Genomic DNA, 21,460 nt, shown 5'->3' with positions numbered 1-21,460 from the left:
AGTTCAAACTTATCGAATCAGAAGCTTAAATTCAAAAGTTAAAACTTATATTGATGAACATGTGAGGCTGATGTAGTCTGTGGAGCTGTTTGTGTCCATGACTGAACGGCTGTGATTGGTTGCACCACGTAGAATAGATCTCTAAAATGAATTTGCAGCTTTTATACTCTCTTCTATATTCTTTCCATCCAAATTCCAATATAGGTTTGCATTATAACAACCCATCTATACTTTACTATTTTTGTCTCTTCTTTCAGTCATTGTTTTAATAAACTTGTTGTATTCTTACCGCAAAGAATGGCTGAAGAAACCAAACAAATCGGAATTGCAGATTTACTGATTTTCATTGGTATGAAAAATAGCATATTTGTTGCCGAGTTGGATAATTGTTGCATGTTTTCTTAAAATTTAAATACCGTACACCAAATCTACAATAATAATTGAATATAAGCCATTACGGTTGATATTGAGACGGTGACACCTACAAAGCATATCGGATACATTTCCTCAGTAGTGCGCATTGATAGGGTAAACTTCCATCGTGGGGTCGTCAAGCGTAATGACTAATCAATCATGCTAGTAGGCTATCACTTTAACCAGCCTTCACAAATTGAAGCTACTCGCAACCGCAAATCCTGAATAGGACGAACAACTATATTAGCGCCCAACTCAGTGTCATAGCAGAAAAAGCTATAATCGACGTAAGCTACGTGAAAATTTGTTTTTTGCAGTTTTATTGCAGCACATGTTTATTTTTTACTTGTATTTAACCGTTTGTCCTGTGGGGGGGAGAGGGTCGGTGGAGGCTTGCTGGTTTTCAAAGCAATATCACTAAAAAGCTACACGATCAAGACCTTTGAAAGATTTTAACTTTTTTTACTCTAATTCTCTTGTGACCAAAGAACCTATGACGAGACTTATTCATTTTTAAAAATGTTGAATTAGAAAGTTTTACTGTAGAGTGTAGATAAACCTATTGAAAAGGAGCGATCTTCCTGGCGTCAGCACTACCTGACTACTCACTATCTATAGAACAGTGAACATTGCGTTTCGCCAACCATACGGTGTAGCCTCCACACTAGCCAAGGATTCAATTGACTGACAAAAGCAGCTGTTGAGAACTACAGTAGCCTACGTGGCATGAATTAGTGGTGTCTGTCAATTCATGCTACACTCGACTGCCGAGAAACACATGCAGATGAATCTAGTTGTTCTAAACCGGTCATAGGCTACAGTAATTGCGTGGGTGATACATTGTCTAGTGATTAAACCTACCGATCAAGAAATAAACGAGACTGTTAAAAGTCACCAAACGAAACAGCGAATGTGCGTGGACTCAAAAGCTAATAGCCTAATGATTTTTCTCACTGTTAAATCTGAAAAAAATTGATGCTACATGCAATAGATGCAAAAATATTGTTTGCAAAATATTCAATTTTGACGACAAGGTTTCGGACTGCTTTAGATACTAGTGCAGTCAATGTTTTTATTGACTCACACACTGCTGATAAAGTAAATTAGTTGATTCCAAGCCATGTCAGCTACTATAAAAATGTTTGATAGGACAACTGCATGAAAAATCTTGTCAAACCTACATTGCCTTTAGCACTATTACTTCTACTTTAATGTGTTTTTTCTGTAGATCTAAATTGCTCAGGCAAACAGCAATTGCAAATTTCAGGTACACTTGGAGTTTCAGTAGTGGTGGGAGTGTATTACGCTATAAAAGACAGGAAAGCAAAGCATGTGGATCATTATTATTTTGGTGGAAAAAATATGTCACCGGTAAGAAGTAGAACATGTCCCTGCTACCAACATCCAGTCTTTTTACATTGATTCAACATTTTCGGACCTGCTATCAACGAAAATAAAATTTTGTTAGATGATACCATGATGGTGATGAGTGATGATAAAATCTGCGACCCGCTTATAATTCCGGGATGAAATTGGAATTGGTCTACCATTCCAAACATTAGATTGAGATTGTCACGATTTCTTTCTATCTCTTACCAGGAAAAACACTTGGAAAGATTCAATGACGTACTTTAATGGGTTATAACCGAAAAGCAGTCAATTAAATGTCGAATAATTCTACTAGTGGAATGATAATCTAACTTCTTGAAGGACTTTAACGAACGGCTTCTCAAATAACTCTAATTTTGATCAGAAATTATATCAGCATCAATTCTCATCTACTTGTATTCGATTACTTCAACTCTCAATCAACAATAATTTCTGCATCAACTACCAATCCACAACTCATAACACAACTCTCATAACCAACTCAATAATAATCATCATAATAATAATTATACACCACTATTTATAGTTGGTTGTTCAGTCCAGTAACTTCGAGAAGGTTACGTAAGGTTACATCATAAAGAACCATTGTTCTATCAAGCAGCATTTAAATGTAAACAACAGAAGTCTCTAGAATGTCACGTAGGGAAAATGATTCCAGAAAACACATTTTACATAATACAGATTTCGTAATCAGAGGTTACTTCAGGTCATAACCGATAATAACACATCGCACCAGAATTCTACAACCAAAACAACACGCTCGTTGAAGATACAAAGCAAGCCATCGCAAGGCATTGCACCTTGATTGTGACAGAGATGAACCATGAGTTTAAATGCTATACAGATACTTTTGGCTCATTTTTTTTAGTCTAACTGACAAAGCATTTTGCTCAAGCCTTCAAAGCCAAAAAAATTAGTTCATTGTTTTAAAATTTGAAATATTGTCACCGGTAAGAAGTAGAATATGCTTCTGTTAGCAACAGCCAGTATTTTTACATTGATTCAACATTGTCGGTCATGCTATCTACAAAAAAAAGAATTTTGTTAGATGAGACAGAAGTTCGAATTTGTTTCTTGGCTTTAAAGACTCGTGCAAAATGCTTTGTCAGTTAGACTAAAAAAATGAGCCAAAGTATCTGTATAAAATTTAAACTTCATCTAATGTTTGGAAGGGTAGATCAATTTCAATTTCAGCCCAGAATTGTAAGTGGATCGCAGATTTTAGTACAAAACCCGAAAATGAAAACTCGAAAAAGGTTGGTAGGTTGTATTTTGTGAATAACTGTGGTACGGCAGCCTACAAAGTGGTACAAATGTAACAGCTCATATGAAGATGTAACTATGAAATCTATGGAATAGTGACATGAATGTCCAATCTTTTCATAAAAGGCAGGGACGAATTACAACTATGGTTCAGTATTAAAAGCACTCCAATTTGCTTCTAGTTTTGAAAACACTTTTTTGTAATCTTGACCTAACCCTAATTTTCTATTTTTCATTAGGTTGCAGTGGGTCTTTCAATATCAGTTACTTTTGTATCAGCAATCACAATCATTGGATTCCCTGCTGAAACCTACTTCTACGGAACCGTTATGTTTTGGTTTGGATGGTTTAACATTGTCCCGTATATTTTTGCATGTCTGTTTTACATTCCACTCGTTCATAAACTGAAAGTTGCTTCAATATACGAGGTTAATGTGGCTACAGGTTCAGTAACTTTTTTCATAATGTTCAAACTTCGATAACGTGCTATTGATAGGCTATGTAGGTTACAATTAAGTAGGCTCCATGGAATAAAAATGGCGTTAAGCGGCGTATATTACTGTAGTTGACATCGTTCCAAGTCGATAAGGCCACTGTGATTAGAATACATTACAAAACAATACCGGTACAATACATGCTTTCTTTTAGTTGAAGCAGTTTCGGTAGCTTGATTAACTGTAATCCTATGTTTTTAGGTATTTGAAACCAAATATATCAATTGTGACAAGGGAAGAGAATTTCATAAAATGATAATATTAAAGCACAGATAAGATATTTTGAAGTCGATAATCAAAGTTTAAAATATTAGTCACTGTATTTGCGCCCAATTCCTGTAATTTCTTGTGACAAAATGTTGATTGTAAAACCCACAAAGAGTAGTTAAAACTAAGAATCACGTAAACTCAGATTTTACCAAATCTTGTTTGCACTGTATGTATGTAATGTTGCAAAACTAATATAAATGAGACAAAAAAATTCGCCTTGTACCAAACATGGTTAAATAATCATAATCAAGCATTATAGCCTACACTTGTACAGTATATCAACAATTTATATGTATAGTCACTACATTATGGCGGCTCTATTTTTATATAGTCAACCGAAATGAACTGATAACGTTTGCAGTTTCTAGTTAATTCCTGTAGCCTATATTATGTTAAATGTCGTATCGTTGCTTCGTTTATCTGCAAAATGAATATGAGAAGTTTATTTTTTGTACAATGTCTGAAATAAGTTTTTGTCTTCTTACTGATACGAAGCGATGTCACCCACTACAATTACATGGACTTTTCCAGTTAGGCTATGTAGTTGTTCTATTGCTAAACATTTTATTAAAATAATATATTTTAGTATTTGGAACTTCGCTACAACAAGTTCCTGCGAAAATCTGCATCACTGATTGCTGTTATAACGATGGTAATGTTTTATTATCTGATTGAGTTTTTAAAATAACAGTTTTTAACTTTTTGTAGTCTCGGACCCTTTTCAAACACTCATCAAGCCTGTGGAGACCAAAACTTCAAAGAGCAATCTTGAGTAAAATATTTGCAAAACAGTCTTTAAACAGATAAATTTTATTTGTTTGAGTGTTTGGACTTGAACGCTTTATTACTATATAAGTAATTAAGAGTGGGGATTTGTCCAATTGTGGTACGCAAGGAACCACATTTGGATACTTTTCACCCACCTTGCCAGAGTGCTCAAACTGCCGGAGCAGTGAGCTATGCGCATTGCGCAATGCAACAGCAAGGTGTCTGCTAGTAGAGTGCTCAATTGGCGAACCAAGAGCATTATAACATATCCTAACATATATGTCATGAGTTGATGTGGTATTGGCAGATTATATATATGGGAATGACGGTTTACGTACCTGGATTGGCTCTGCAAGCTGTGACTCCTCTTGGTTTGTCTTGGACGATTGTTCTTACGAGTATGATCTGCACATTCTACACAACATTGGTAAAAATATTATTTAAAATTATTAGGAAAGTTTAAAGATAAGCTACTGAACAAACAATTTAACGTACATTGACGTATAGCCGCCTAACCATGTCATTGTCTGACTTTTTTTTTATTAATATTAATAACCGAATAACAATAAATAATAATAATTTATTTCACACCAGTAGGGTGCAAAATAGAGTCAATTGAAAGTCTTCATAATGGCGATTTTCAGTCAACTGTCGCAGTTCTTCCGGGCTGTGTGCTGTGAATAATCAAATCCTGCGTATAAAAGTTTGTGCTGGTCTTCCATGATTTCTTTTGCCTTGAATCAGTTTTGATAGTAGCAGAGTTTCATTGTAAACTGAGCTTATTGAATGTCGCATTCTATGTCCCAACCAGAGAAGTTGACGTTTGTTGATTTGTTGAAGCAGGGTACGGTAGTTTCTCCTACCACATCATATAACAGGTCATTGTGAATATGTTTAGTCCATAAAATTTCGAAAATTCGTCTCAATGATTGAGTGTGTAATGTGCTAATGTTGGTTTTCATGTTTCATAAGCATATGTGAAAACGGGAAGAACAAACAAAATAACTGAATACGTTGATATCATCGTGAAAAGTATCAGAAGTGTTGTAATTGCAAACATCCGGCATTGTAACAGTTTATGTTTAGCTGTTTGGAAAAATTTTGTTCAAATAAACTTTTTTGACTTTGTGTTTTGAAGGGAGGAATAAAGGCTGTAATTTGGACTGACGTTGTTCAAACGGTTACAATGACAGCGGGCGCCTTGGCTCCTTTGATAAAAACTGCTATTTTAGTTGGAGGATTTGGAGAAATATGGCCTGCTGCAAAACGAGGAGGAAGGCTGAATACATGGAGGTATGGAACCATGTCATTTTATAACTTACTGCTGTACGGTTAGCCTAGATAGGCTACCTACACTAAGTTTTACGCAACATTTAGCTTTCAAATTACGGCTTTTTTACATTGTTTCAGCGTTTAATTCTGCAAACATTGAATCAATGTAAAAAGTTTGTTTTTTTTAAATGTCAAGTGTGACAAATTATGCTTGTTAAGAAGTGTTTAGAATACAAGTAGCCTAGCCTACTTAACTACTTTCTCCATAAGCCTTGTAAATGACTCGTAGGCTACTAATTTGCTCAGCAAGTCGAAACTACTGTTTGCAGCTTCACTTTTTTGAAAGAGACTGTTGGCAGTCACAATGAGGCAAGTAAAAAAAGTCCATCGCCTTTTATATATTTTTTCATTAAACCGACTTTGCCAGTTCAATGGTCGACGAACATTTTTTTCATCACCAATGAAGATAGTGGTGGTGGCCAGAGATGGGCGTGATCTTGATCTTAATCTTCAAGATCACTTTTTTTTGTGTGATCTTGATCTTGAAGTACAATAAGATCAAGATCACTTTAAATTGAAGTTTACTTACTAGATAGAGGCATTTTTTTAGAACTCGTACTTTACAAAATAGTTAGTGGCGACTACTAACATTAAGCCACTGTTAATATGATATGTGTCGAACAAAAGACGATTTAAAGTCTCCATCTAATCTGATCAGTGTTGCCATTTCAAAATTGAAAAAGTTTTTTGTGTTGGTCATAATAAAGAAGTCAACTTCCGTGTACTTTATGTTGACGTATAATAAAAAAATGAATTAATTTTGTTCACAATTTCCATGTGTGAATTTTAAAGAAATGTTTGCTTTCTTTGATCCAATTTTAAATGTTTCAAAAGTCTAGAATGGCGGTGTTAAAAAATCTGGACTCTAGCCGACTTTGGTCATGTAAAGTGGTTTATTGCAGCAAATCAACCAGACCAAGACTTGTTTAAGGTCTGAGTGTGGAGCGGTTTGTCTGACCGCAAACCTCTGAACTTGGTATCAAGGTTGCCAGATGGGTAAATGATACAATAAACATTGACATAATACAGTGCAAGTTAAAACTACTTAGTAACACAAAGAAAAACTCTCACATGAACCAGACAAAAATTTGGTAATAAATGATGCAGTTCATAGTTTATTTTTATTTATTTATTATAAATAAAAAGTATAAAACTAATTGCAAATTTTGCGACTTTTTCAGAACTTCTGTAATTAACCTCGGCCTTGGGTGTGACGTTGCGGTTCGACGCAAACTACTTCAGCAATCGATAGGCCCAATAGCAACAGACACTAACTTATTACAATTCTTAGGCCAGTCATCTAGTAGTTAAAAGTAAAAGTTAGCAATACCAACTATATACCTTTACCCAGGTTACTTATAGTAATTATTTTTGCAACATCATTGATCAAAAACTTTTTTTTCAAGTACACAAAAAGTGATCTTGAATGATCTTGATCTTCAAGATCACAATCTTGATCTTGATCTTTAAGATCACATAGTTTGGTGATCTTGATCTTGATCTTCAAGATCACCTATTCTTGGTGATCTTGATCTTCAAGATCACCAATACTAGTGATCTTGCCCATCTCTGGTGGTGGCTTGGAAAATGTCAAGTATCGAGCAGCCATTGTTTCGTAATCTAAATCGCGCAAACCACGAGCCCCACTTGGGGAACGGTAAATTGCACGGTCAATGATGTAGTCTGCGATCTGTCCCTTTATGTTACACTCACTAATCTTCCATCACTGATTAGAGCAAGTTTTTGTTGTTATATTACCTGAACAGCATCATTGTTTTTAGTTTTCAGAAAGGTATGTTTTGCATTTGGAAGAGTAATAATAATAATTTGAAATATTTTTAGGCAAATATGAATAAAAACGTTTCCTTTGCAGCTTGAACCTTGACCCAACAATCCGGTACACGATGTGGACATTTTTGCTGGGACACGGTATTGGAAGCTGCAGAATTACTTGCATCAACCAATCGATATGTCAGAGATACTTGTCGTGCGGTTCTATTAACAAAGCCAGAATGTAAGTCTGTATACATATTGAATTGCGAGCGAGAAAATCAATGTAAAACTGGAAATATGTTTAAAGTATAGCCTACAAATAGTTAATTATACTGCATGTGCAACCACAATTTAATAACTTCTGTATAATCTCACGTTGCAGAGCAGCTCTAATATCTACAATACCTACCTTTCTTCTGACAACTGTCGCTGTTTTGACTGGAACTGCTATGTACACGTATTATGAAGGATGTGATCCGCTTTCCCGTGGTGAAATCTCCAAACAAGATGAAATGATGCCTTATATGGTGTTGAATATTTTTCAAAATTATCCCGGAATGACCGGACTTTTTGTTGCCGCCGGATTTAGTGGAACTTTGAGGTTGTATAAATAAAGCACTAACATTGGTTTGAAATTAAAAAAGTAGCAATAATAGCCTAACCAGAAATGTAATGAAAACATTAACTTTGAATAATAAAAGTTTGGGTGTTTATCAGGAATATCAATAAAATGAAGTATCTTCTGACAGGCGTCAAACCCACAACTATGCTTGATATGAACAACTCGGTTACATGTCTTGTACTATACAAACGAAGTTATTTTCACACCAGTTCAATCATAAACAGCTAAAAATCGATTTCGATCAACTAGGAGCTAGATCATTTTCAGTTAAGCTGAAAGCAAACAACACAAAAAATCAAATGATTTTGTTCATTTGTTTTGATTTTTCGAACCTTCATCATTTGATTTTTTTGTGCTGTTTGCTTTCAGCTTAACTGAATATGATTTAGCTTCTAACTGACCGAAATTGACTTTTAGCTGTTTATGATTAAACTGCTCGTGTGAAAATAAATTAACTTGTATTTATCAGAAATATTATCGTTTCTAGCAGTAGTTGCAACGTTCATTTGATGAATGCGAAAAGAAAAGTAGAAACATCCAAGTTGTTCTATTTTATGACGTAGGCTACACGTAACTTTAACTTGACTGACGCATTAACTTCTTTGTTTTTCTGCAGCACTGTATCCTCTGGAATAAACTCACTTGGTGTACTGATAATGGAAGATTTTGTTCTTCATATAAAACCTAACATCAGTCAAATGGCTAAATTGACCATCAGTAAAGCAATAGGTTAGTGAATGAATAACACCTTGTTAAGTTGTGATAAATAACATTTTAACGCCTTAATGATGACGCCTTATCATAATGCCTTATGATAAATTGACAAGTTGTAATGTAAAGCGCACTAACTACAGAATTTATTTTCAAGATTCAAATTAGCCTATATAGGCCTATATTTTTACAGTAACTATATGCTACCGGTATTAAGTTTGATTGAAGAAATAAAATATAAAGTAAATTTCTTCAATTTGAGCGAAAACTGGAAACGAAGGTTTAAAGTAATTTCCAGTTGACGTTACGTCGATCGATGTCACAGATATATAGAAAACTATGCTACTTGTGCTTCTCAACAGTCAACATTTCAAATTCTTGGTTTCCTTTCCACAAAGGTAAGGATTCCAATGACTGAAAAAAGCAGCGGTTGAGAACTATGTGGCATGAAATAGTGGTGCGATACTAATGAACCCAGCCTCATGGGCGAAACAAGTGTCTATCGCTGTCAATTCTTGCTGCACTTGTCTGCCGAGAAACACTTGCTTGTGTTTAATGAGTGCAAAAATCACATGAAAGATTACATGAAAAAATCATGTTTAGTTCAATAATTTTTTGATTTGACTCAAAACTGTGGTAGCCATATCAGCATTACAAGAAATAGATATTCAGCTTGCTTATATACATTTTTTTTCTTTATCCCATAAAAAATGAAACAAAAACGCAGGAATTTCTCAGTCAGTCCCAAAATCCCAACTGTACTTGTCGGGCGAAAAGCCAATATGTTTAATTTGTAATGGTGTATTTTTGTTGTGTCTGTTTATCAAGGACAATAATTATCTAGCAGCTAGCTGGTTAAAAAAGCGGCATTGTGCTAGCCACATTTTTCCCTCGAATGCTAACCATGAAAAACCATTATAAACCTTACTGAGCGCTCAGTGCTCTGATCGCACTGCCCTTTTTCTGCAAACGCCATTGCTTTAGTGCTCGTGCAAAGCTGAATTTTACAAATAAAGGATCCTAATGCCTTGTAGCTTCTATAGAGAGCGTGAGTACAGCGGTTTCAATCAAGCCACAGACCAGGAATGTCCAACTTTTTATTATAGTGGGCTGCATTGTCACTTGAAATAATTCAATGCGTCGCAGAACCTATTAAATTTCAAGAAAAATGGGTACAGAAAAAATAACTAAAATTATTAATTTCATCTTTGAAAATAGGAACAAATAACACACATAGAAGCCACAGAGCTGTACACACCACTTACTGTATTAGCGACTCTCGCTTGACACTGGCCCAACCGTGCCGTACTTGCAAGTTGCACTGGCACAGGCTGTTGAGGTGCGGCATAAATCTCAGAAAATTGATGAAGATGAAGGAAAATATTTTTAAATGTTATTATCTTTCAATTTTTAGCAGTTTTGCTAAAAAATACTAGGCTACTTGGAGGGAAAATGGCTAGCGGGCCGCACAATAATCTCAGGCGGGCCGCAGTTTGGACACCAGCTCCTACACTAGACGAACCATTAGGCCTATAGCTTAAAAAAATCTGGGGGAAGACATGTTTGCCAAGGTTACAATTTAGCAGACATGTGGGCTATAGCCTGCATACTTATTTATGTAGGGTAGAGCAGACAATCATCCTTCAATACAATTACTAGAAAGTTAGGCTACAACATGGATTTTATACAATCCTTGACGTGACTTAATTTTACAGTGTTTGGATTTGGGTTCCTAGTCATGTGCGTGTCCTTCATTATATCGCAGTTTGATGCAAGCATATTAAGAATTGGGTTTTCACTTGGTAGTGCTCTTGAAGGACCACTGCTCGGAGTCTTCACTCTCGGAATATTTTTTCCCTGGTCTACAAGTTTGGTACTTTTCTTTATAGCAATACCTGTGGTTTCTTAGATAGCCTACAATCTGCTGAGCAACGTCGAAACCTTTGTAAACAGCATTATTGGTGACAAACTTTCACTGAAATACAGTGTGGTGAAGTCTATTGTGGGGCTGTAAGCTATATAGCGTTGTTTATGAATGTCATGCGTGACGGTGATTGATTGAATCTTTATCTTTTGACTGAGAAACTTTCTAGAGCAGCGGTTTTCAATCCGAGGTTTTTCAATCGGTTTTCAATCCTGTGAATAATCAAATCCTGCGTATAAAAGTTTGTGCTGGTCTTCCATGATTTCTTTTGCCTTGAATCAGTTTTGATAGTAGCAGAGTTTCATTGTAAACTGAGCTTATTGAATGTCGCATTCTATGTCCCAACCAGAGAAGTTGACGTTTGTTGATTTGTTGAAGCAGGGTACGGTAGTTTCTCCTACCACATCATATAACAGGTCATTGTGAATATGTTTAGTCCATAAAATTTCGAAAATTCGTCTCAATGATTGAGTGTGTAATGTGCTAATGTTGGTTTTCATGTTTCATAAGCATATGTGAAAACGGGAAGAACAAACAAAATAACTGAATACGTTGATATCATCGTGAAAAGTATCAGAAGTGTTGTAATTGCAAACATCCGGCATTGTAACAGTTTATGTTTAGCTGTTTGGAAAAATTTTGTTCAAATAAACTTTTTTGACTTTGTGTTTTGAAGGGAGGAATAAAGGCTGTAATTTGGACTGACGTTGTTCAAACGGTTACAATGACAGCGGGCGCCTTGGCTCCTTTGATAAAAACTGCTATTTTAGTTGGAGGATTTGGAGAAATATGGCCTGCTGCAAAACGAGGAGGAAGGCTGAATACATGGAGGTATGGAACCATGTCATTTTATAACTTACTGCTGTACGGTTAGCCTAGATAGGCTACCTACACTAAGTTTTACGCAACATTTAGCTTTCAAATTACGGCTTTTTTACATTGTTTCAGCGTTTAATTCTGCAAACATTGAATCAATGTAAAAAGTTTGTTTTTTTTAAATGTCAAGTGTGACAAATTATGCTTGTTAAGAAGTGTTTAGAATACAAGTAGCCTAGCCTACTTAACTACTTTCTCCATAAGCCTTGTAAATGACTCGTAGGCTACTAATTTGCTCAGCAAGTCGAAACTACTGTTTGCAGCTTCACTTTTTTGAAAGAGACTGTTGGCAGTCACAATGAGGCAAGTAAAAAAAGTCCATCGCCTTTTATATATTTTTTCATTAAACCGACTTTGCCAGTTCAATGGTCGACGAACATTTTTTTCATCACCAATGAAGATAGTGGTGGTGGCCAGAGATGGGCGTGATCTTGATCTTAATCTTCAAGATCACTTTTTTTTGTGTGATCTTGATCTTGAAGTACAATAAGATCAAGATCACTTTAAATTGAAGTTTACTTACTAGATAGAGGCATTTTTTTAGAACTCGTACTTTACAAAATAGTTAGTGGCGACTACTAACATTAAGCCACTGTTAATATGATATGTGTCGAACAAAAGACGATTTAAAGTCTCCATCTAATCTGATCAGTGTTGCCATTTCAAAATTGAAAAAGTTTTTTGTGTTGGTCATAATAAAGAAGTCAACTTCCGTGTACTTTATGTTGACGTATAATAAAAAAATGAATTAATTTTGTTCACAATTTCCATGTGTGAATTTTAAAGAAATGTTTGCTTTCTTTGATCCAATTTTAAATGTTTCAAAAGTCTAGAATGGCGGTGTTAAAAAATCTGGACTCTAGCCGACTTTGGTCATGTAAAGTGGTTTATTGCAGCAAATCAACCAGACCAAGACTTGTTTAAGGTCTGAGTGTGGAGCGGTTTGTCTGACCGCAAACCTCTGAACTTGGTATCAAGGTTGCCAGATGGGTAAATGATACAATAAACATTGACATAATACAGTGCAAGTTAAAACTACTTAGTAACACAAAGAAAAACTCTCACATGAACCAGACAAAAATTTGGTAATAAATGATGCAGTTCATAGTTTATTTTTATTTATTTATTATAAATAAAAAGTATAAAACTAATTGCAAATTTTGCGACTTTTTCAGAACTTCTGTAATTAACCTCGGCCTTGGGTGTGACGTTGCGGTTCGACGCAAACTACTTCAGCAATCGATAGGCCCAATAGCAACAGACACTAACTTATTACAATTCTTAGGCCAGTCATCTAGTAGTTAAAAGTAAAAGTTAGCAATACCAACTATATACCTTTACCCAGGTTACTTATAGTAATTATTTTTGCAACATCATTGATCAAAAACTTTTTTTTCAAGTACACAAAAAGTGATCTTGAATGATCTTGATCTTCAAGATCACAATCTTGATCTTGATCTTTAAGATCACATAGTTTGGTGATCTTGATCTTGATCTTCAAGATCACCTATTCTTGGTGATCTTGATCTTCAAGATCACCAATACTAGTGATCTTGCCCATCTCTGGTGGTGGCTTGGAAAATGTCAAGTATCGAGCAGCCATTGTTTCGTAATCTAAATCGCGCAAACCACGAGCCCCACTTGGGGAACGGTAAATTGCACGGTCAATGATGTAGTCTGCGATCTGTCCCTTTATGTTACACTCACTAATCTTCCATCACTGATTAGAGCAAGTTTTTGTTGTTATATTACCTGAACAGCATCATTGTTTTTAGTTTTCAGAAAGGTATGTTTTGCATTTGGAAGAGTAATAATAATAATTTGAAATATTTTTAGGCAAATATGAATAAAAACGTTTCCTTTGCAGCTTGAACCTTGACCCAACAATCCGGTACACGATGTGGACATTTTTGCTGGGACACGGTATTGGAAGCTGCAGAATTACTTGCATCAACCAATCGATATGTCAGAGATACTTGTCGTGCGGTTCTATTAACAAAGCCAGAATGTAAGTCTGTATACATATTGAATTGCGAGCGAGAAAATCAATGTAAAACTGGAAATATGTTTAAAGTATAGCCTACAAATAGTTAATTATACTGCATGTGCAACCACAATTTAATAACTTCTGTATAATCTCACGTTGCAGAGCAGCTCTAATATCTACAATACCTACCTTTCTTCTGACAACTGTCGCTGTTTTGACTGGAACTGCTATGTACACGTATTATGAAGGATGTGATCCGCTTTCCCGTGGTGAAATCTCCAAACAAGATGAAATGATGCCTTATATGGTGTTGAATATTTTTCAAAATTATCCCGGAATGACCGGACTTTTTGTTGCCGCCGGATTTAGTGGAACTTTGAGGTTGTATAAATAAAGCACTAACATTGGTTTGAAATTAAAAAAGTAGCAATAATAGCCTAACCAGAAATGTAATGAAAACATTAACTTTGAATAATAAAAGTTTGGGTGTTTATCAGGAATATCAATAAAATGAAGTATCTTCTGACAGGCGTCAAACCCACAACTATGCTTGATATGAACAACTCGGTTACATGTCTTGTACTATACAAACGAAGTTATTTTCACACCAGTTCAATCATAAACAGCTAAAAATCGATTTCGATCAACTAGGAGCTAGATCATTTTCAGTTAAGCTGAAAGCAAACAACACAAAAAATCAAATGATTTTGTTCATTTGTTTTGATTTTTCGAACCTTCATCATTTGATTTTTTTGTGCTGTTTGCTTTCAGCTTAACTGAATATGATTTAGCTTCTAACTGACCGAAATTGACTTTTAGCTGTTTATGATTAAACTGCTCGTGTGAAAATAAATTAACTTGTATTTATCAGAAATATTATCGTTTCTAGCAGTAGTTGCAACGTTCATTTGATGAATGCGAAAAGAAAAGTAGAAACATCCAAGTTGTTCTATTTTATGACGTAGGCTACACGTAACTTTAACTTGACTGACGCATTAACTTCTTTGTTTTTCTGCAGCACTGTATCCTCTGGAATAAACTCACTTGGTGTACTGATAATGGAAGATTTTGTTCTTCATATAAAACCTAACATCAGTCAAATGGCTAAATTGACCATCAGTAAAGCAATAGGTTAGTGAATGAATAACACCTTGTTAAGTTGTGATAAATAACATTTTAACGCCTTAATGATGACGCCTTATCATAATGCCTTATGATAAATTGACAAGTTGTAATGTAAAGCGCACTAACTACAGAATTTATTTTCAAGATTCAAATTAGCCTATATAGGCCTATATTTTTACAGTAACTATATGCTACCGGTATTAAGTTTGATTGAAGAAATAAAATATAAAGTAAATTTCTTCAATTTGAGCGAAAACTGGAAACGAAGGTTTAAAGTAATTTCCAGTTGACGTTACGTCGATCGATGTCACAGATATATAGAAAACTATGCTACTTGTGCTTCTCAACAGTCAACATTTCAAATTCTTGGTTTCCTTTCCACAAAGGTAAGGATTCCAATGACTGAAAAAAGCAGCGGTTGAGAACTATGTGGCATGAAATAGTGGTGCGATACTAATGAACCCAGCCTCATGGGCGAAACAAGTGTCTATCGCTGTCAATTCTTGCTGCACTTGTCTGCCGAGAAACACTTGCTTGTGTTTAATGAGTGCAAAAATCACATGAAAGATTACATGAAAAAATCATGTTTAGTTCAATAATTTTTTGATTTGACTCAAAACTGTGGTAGCCATATCAGCATTACAAGAAATAGATATTCAGCTTGCTTATATACATTTTTTTTCTTTATCCCATAAAAAATGAAACAAAAACGCAGGAATTTCTCAGTCAGTCCCAAAATCCCAACTGTACTTGTCGGGCGAAAAGCCAATATGTTTAATTTGTAATGGTGTATTTTTGTTGTGTCTGTTTATCAAGGACAATAATTATCTAGCAGCTAGCTGGTTAAAAAAGCGGCATTGTGCTAGCCACATTTTTCCCTCGAATGCTAACCATGAAAAACCATTATAAACCTTACTGAGCGCTCAGTGCTCTGATCGCACTGCCCTTTTTCTGCAAACGCCATTGCTTTAGTGCTCGTGCAAAGCTGAATTTTACAAATAAAGGATCCTAATGCCTTGTAGCTTCTATAGAGAGCGTGAGTACAGCGGTTTCAATCAAGCCACAGACCAGGAATGTCCAACTTTTTATTATAGTGGGCTGCATTGTCACTTGAAATAATTCAATGCGTCGCAGAACCTATTAAATTTCAAGAAAAATGGGTACAGAAAAAATAACTAAAATTATTAATTTCATCTTTGAAAATAGGAACAAATAACACACATAGAAGCCACAGAGCTGTACACACCACTTACTGTATTAGCGACTCTCGCTTGACACTGGCCCAACCGTGCCGTACTTGCAAGTTGCACTGGCACAGGCTGTTGAGGTGCGGCATAAATCTCAGAAAATTGATGAAGATGAAGGAAAATATTTTTAAATGTTATTATCTTTCAATTTTTAGCAGTTTTGCTAAAAAATACTAGGCTACTTGGAGGGAAAATGGCTAGCGGGCCGCACAATAATCTCAGGCGGGCCGCAGTTTGGACACCAGCTCCTACACTAGACGAACCATTAGGCCTATAGCTTAAAAAAATCTGGGGGAAGACATGTTTGCCAAGGTTACAATTTAGCAGACATGTGGGCTATAGCCTGCATACTTATTTATGTAGGGTAGAGCAGACAATCATCCTTCAATACAATTACTAGAAAGTTAGGCTACAACATGGATTTTATACAATCCTTGACGTGACTTAATTTTACAGTGTTTGGATTTGGGTTCCTAGTCATGTGCGTGTCCTTCATTATATCGCAGTTTGATGCAAGCATATTAAGAATTGGGTTTTCACTTGGTAGTGCTCTTGAAGGACCACTGCTCGGAGTCTTCACTCTCGGAATATTTTTTCCCTGGTCTACAAGTTTGGTACTTTTCTTTATAGCAATACCTGTGGTTTCTTAGATAGCCTACAATCTGCTGAGCAACGTCGAAACCTTTGTAAACAGCATTATTGGTGACAAACTTTCACTGAAATACAGTGTGGTGAAGTCTATTGTGGGGCTGTAAGCTATATAGCGTTGTTTATGAATGTCATGCGTGACGGTGATTGATTGAATCTTTATCTTTTGACTGAGAAACTTTCTAGAGCAGCGGTTTTCAATCCGAGGTCTGCGGACCTCTAGAGCAGGGGTCCGCAAATACTTTTTGGTGCGACCCAAAAAGCAACTGTTCAAAGTCTTCGCGACCAAAACGTTTCGGAAGCATATAATTTTGCGCAAAACACTTTGCAAATTAATATCAATTCCAATACGGTCGTCCCCACTTATTAAGGCCACATCGGGACCGGACGATTTTGGCTGCGGGAGACAATTTTCTACCACTCGTATACCTTCAGTAATTCCGGAATGGACCAAATTGGGCTTAATAAGCGGGTGGACCTATTAACCGTGCGCTTTGTCGTCGTGCAAGCCTCTGGGGCCGAGGGTCTACTCTATCCTTTTACCAGCCCAGACTCAAGATGTTCCAGGACTATACTGAAAGGCTACTAGAGAGCAGCCAGTATTTAGTTTCATCATCCATGACACGCAGACCTTCCACTCCGTTAGGTGGCTTGAAGATGGTACAGTTATTGATGATGTGGTCTGCGGTCTGTTCCTCGGCACCACATTCACAGGAGGAGGAAGAGGCCAATTCCCCATTTGTGCATGGTTGAGCGGAAAAGCCCGACGTCTGTACGAAGACGGTTGAGGTGCACCCATGCTTGTCTTTGTAGTGTCAGGCCGATGGGGCATGTGTCGGCGTTGGGGATGAACGAATGAAGTCCGGTGGTACTTGACTTCCTTTCAGAATTCCATTTATAGTCCGCCCAAGTAGCCGCAGAGATGAAGTTCATCTGCTGCGTTGATCAGAAGTTGAGCGGCTGGCACAAATGATTGTCTAGACTTCAGTCGACTGGGGTGCTGGTTTGGGGAAGCAGAGATCTTGTGGTGGAGAAGATGGTTAGGCTTTATTGCCCGTCGGCCAAGAAACAGAGTGGCTTCTTCGCGACGAAGCTCAGAAGGTTGGATGCCAGCGAGAATGGCAAAATCATCCAATGGTGTGGGACGCAGGCATCCGGTAACAGTGCGCAGGGCGCTGTTTATGGCAGTGCCGATGTTATGGCAGTGTGCACTGCAGCACCAAACAGGTACACAGTAGGCTACTCTGCTGAAGAGTAGACAAGGGCTAAGGCTGCTATACGCAAAGTGTCAGCCCTCGGCCCCAGCTGTGGCCTGCCAGGCGCTTGAGTAGTGCAGCGTGGGATGTCATTTTCTTGCGCAGTGACACCAAATGGTGGCGGCATGAGTACTATCTGTCTAGTGTCACCCCAAGATATTCTGGTTCGAGACAGAAGGTCAGAGGTTTTCCATTGTTCTGAACATGTAGCTCACGATCAGCTTCCCGATTGTATAGGTGGAAAGCTGCCGCCAAAGTTTTGTTTTCGCTAAGTTTCAGTCGCCAGTTCTGGAGATAACCTGAGAGAGTTTTCATGCCCTGGCTCAAGCTGTCTTCCAGGCTATATATATAACAGTGGGCTTAACTACTGTAGGCTACTACAATCGAAAGTAGAAATTTTCTTGTAGCCTACCAAATTGTACGAAACTCAGCACATCAAAGACTATATGATTGTATTTATTTTTGCCATACAAGTTATATTTATGGTAATTTTAAACCGTTTTGCGACCCACTGTGAATGGTCTCGCGACCCGAATTTGGGTCGCGACCCACTATTTGCGGACCCCTGCTCTAGAGGATCTTCAAAGCAATTTCAGGGGGTTCATAAATGTTTTCGAATTTGTAGCAGGATTGATAAATTATAACATTTAAAAAGTGGTTGTGCTTTATTTGTGTAGTAGCCTACAGTTATTCTTAAACTATGTGTCGAGACTTCTTGTATAAAATTTCAATAGCGTCGCACAAGAGTTCGGTTTCCTCACTAATAAAATTTTATATAACTTAGGCTACCGGTAGGCCTACTGTAAAAAGCATAACTTTTTTATAATGCCATGTATGTTCAACTAAAATTTTCTGAGACAACAGACTTTTGATGAATGCTTAATTTAGAAACACAAACGTCAGTCAGCAGCCTATTAGCACTCACAGCCATGACTGTGAAATATCTACAACGAAATCTCGGTTGGGCTATGAAAAAAGGAATAAATTTCTTGTAAAAGGCGCAAAATTTCTATTAATTTTTGATAAAATTTATAAAAAAAACTTTAAATCAAAATAGAATATTATTTGCAGTTTGTGTATTTTTTCATTGTTTTGTTTTGCATATGGAAAACTTTGTCTGACGCAAATAAATAATAATAACATAATTTTGTCAACGTCATTAAACGCCTTAAGGGCGTTGCGAGTTAAGCAAATTCTTTCAAGTGTCCGTCAGGAGACTATAGATGGGCTATAGCCTGCCCTAGGCTACAAAATTTCAGAAAATATTTTTAAGGGTCCGTCACCGCTTTGAAGGCACAAAAAGGAGTTCCTCATGAAAAATAGGTTGAAAACTACTGTTCTAAAAGGTTTTAGATCCTTATTCCAGGTTGTCTACGGTTCTGGTTATTATGACCATTGTGAAATATTTGATGACTCGATTATAGCTTAACTATTGTAGGCTTAGCCTATCTGATATAGCCAAATTAGCCTTTGTCGCACCAAACTAAGACAAAGGGAAAATAAGTAGCGTAAGCTATAGCCTACCGTAGTGTAGTAGAGTGTAGCTCATTTTCTGTTTCAGCTAATATTTGCAAAGAAGCTGAAATCGGTGCTATTTTTAGGGGGCCATTATTGGTCAACTTGTCGGAACAATGTTTTCTTGCTGGATCACGATTGGAAGTTTATTATTTGGAATGGCAGCAAACTCTAAATTGCCGGTTTCTGTAGATCAGTGCCCAACGCAAACTACGACCAATCTGTTGGCAATTGGCACACATTTCTCCACAAAGTTTCTCCCATTATATGGCAAAAATGCCACATCTACTAGCTCTTATGATGACACGACTGTGTTTACATCAAGGCATGTTGACTTCTTAGGATCAGCGAATGAAGTAGAAACTGCAACAACTGGGTAAATTCATTGCAGCTACCTTCAATTTAAAAGGCTGCCTTATGCCTAATCAAAAAGTCAAAGGAGCAGAACTTGTTTCATTTTCTCAATTTGATATATTTTTAAGTTTGTCAGTCAGAGAAAAATTTATATTGTAACAGCATCTTTTACTTGTTGTTGGCTACTATTTTACTATAATCTGTAGAGTTAACTTTACAAACAGTTAGTTTAGGTACCAATAAATATCAATGTGCTTTATTAGGCCTACATTATCCCTGTATTACATTCACCTTATGATCAATTTCATTTCAAGTTCCAGCATCGAAACAACACTGTACGCCATTTCTTTCCTTTACATTCCCGTGTTCTCAATGGCAGTGACTGTCATTGTTGGCTTAGTTGCGTCCTTCATCACAGGTAGACTGCTTCAATTTTTTAGATGAATTAATAACTTTGTGGGTTTGATAGAAATTAGGTTCAGTTAAAATATCTTTTGGCGCAATTTTCTTCATCCCTCCACTTAGCATATAACAGAGATATCTGTATTCTAACTTGGATGAGTTATGCACATGAACGGGGCTATCAAATTATTGAGATTACTACGAGTGTAAAAAGATTTACATGCTGATTAGACTATTATGAGTGAATACAAAAAACAACTTTAATTCAATCGCACCAAATTTACAATCGTACTGCTGAATTGTTCTACAAAGTAGGCTACAGATTACAGTAGCCTATAGGCTACTGATTTATAATTAGCCTGCCCACTGCACTCCGATAACTCATTGCTTTTCTGCAGGAGCCAACAAACCGAGTGAGGCTGATCCGAGATTATTCGTTCCATTCATTGACAATCGCGAACTCCCAAAAAAAGTAAGAAAGTTTTTCCGATTTGGAGTACCACATTCTTGCGATGAAAAGTCAAGAGACGACAAACAAGATGACTCTATGCAAGAATACAAACTTGTACCTGGTATTGACGAAAAAGAAAGCGTATTGTAGGAAAACATGAGGGAGTTTATGTAACTTTCAGAAGAACAGTTTTAAGGACAAGTGATAAAATGTGATAAGTGGGCCGATATTGTCATGAAAAAGCAAGTCTTCGATGATTTTAAGCGTGTGAAAAGACACAAATTACTGTATGACACGCAAATTAGAGAATGCATTGTATTGGTGGTTTGTAGCTTACCATTTATCAGTAAGAGTAGATCTTTTTAGACACAGCACTCACACTATTAAAACTCTACCTCAAACGTTTTCGGAAAATGGAACAAATGATTTGTTTAAAGAATCATCCATTTTGCTCCAAAGAAGCGTGTTCTTCATCCCGAATCATCAGGGTCGACCAGTTGTATAATGGGGTGTTTCATTTTATCCACACTTTCGAAATTAAAAACGTTCGGGTTTGCGTATGATGGTATTTTGGACACTGATTTGAAAAAGGTAATTTTTATTCCATTATGACGTCATTTAGATGTGGCACCGCGTGGG

The 21,460-nt window shown here is 36.5% G+C and overlaps 1 protein-coding gene across 1 annotated transcript; it reads left to right on the top strand.

Annotated features, from left to right (window-relative positions):
- The first annotated feature begins 297 nt into the window (after positions 1-297).
- LOC145780254 (sodium-dependent multivitamin transporter-like) lies at positions 298-21,367 on the top strand. Its single transcript, XM_082591957.1, has 18 exons — positions 298-349; positions 1,682-1,785; positions 3,306-3,494; positions 4,417-4,482; positions 4,906-5,025; positions 5,737-5,891; positions 7,804-7,944; positions 8,086-8,304; positions 8,942-9,054; positions 10,752-10,909; positions 11,637-11,791; positions 13,704-13,844; positions 13,986-14,204; positions 14,842-14,954; positions 16,652-16,809; positions 19,701-19,990; positions 20,283-20,386; positions 20,769-21,367. Exons 1-18 carry the CDS (start codon positions 298-300, stop codon positions 20,969-20,971), a joined length of 2,700 nt encoding a protein of 899 aa, XP_082448083.1. The 3' UTR covers positions 20,972-21,367.
- The last annotated feature ends 93 nt before the right edge of the window (positions 21,368-21,460 follow it).

This window comes from Aplidium turbinatum, chromosome 11 (genome assembly GCF_918807975.1).
Source record: "Aplidium turbinatum chromosome 11, kaAplTurb1.1, whole genome shotgun sequence".
Taxonomy (NCBI): Eukaryota; Metazoa; Chordata; class Ascidiacea; order Aplousobranchia; family Polyclinidae; genus Aplidium; species Aplidium turbinatum.
Note: the sequence above shows the minus strand (reverse complement) of the source record. Positions and strands in the feature narration are given on the sequence as shown.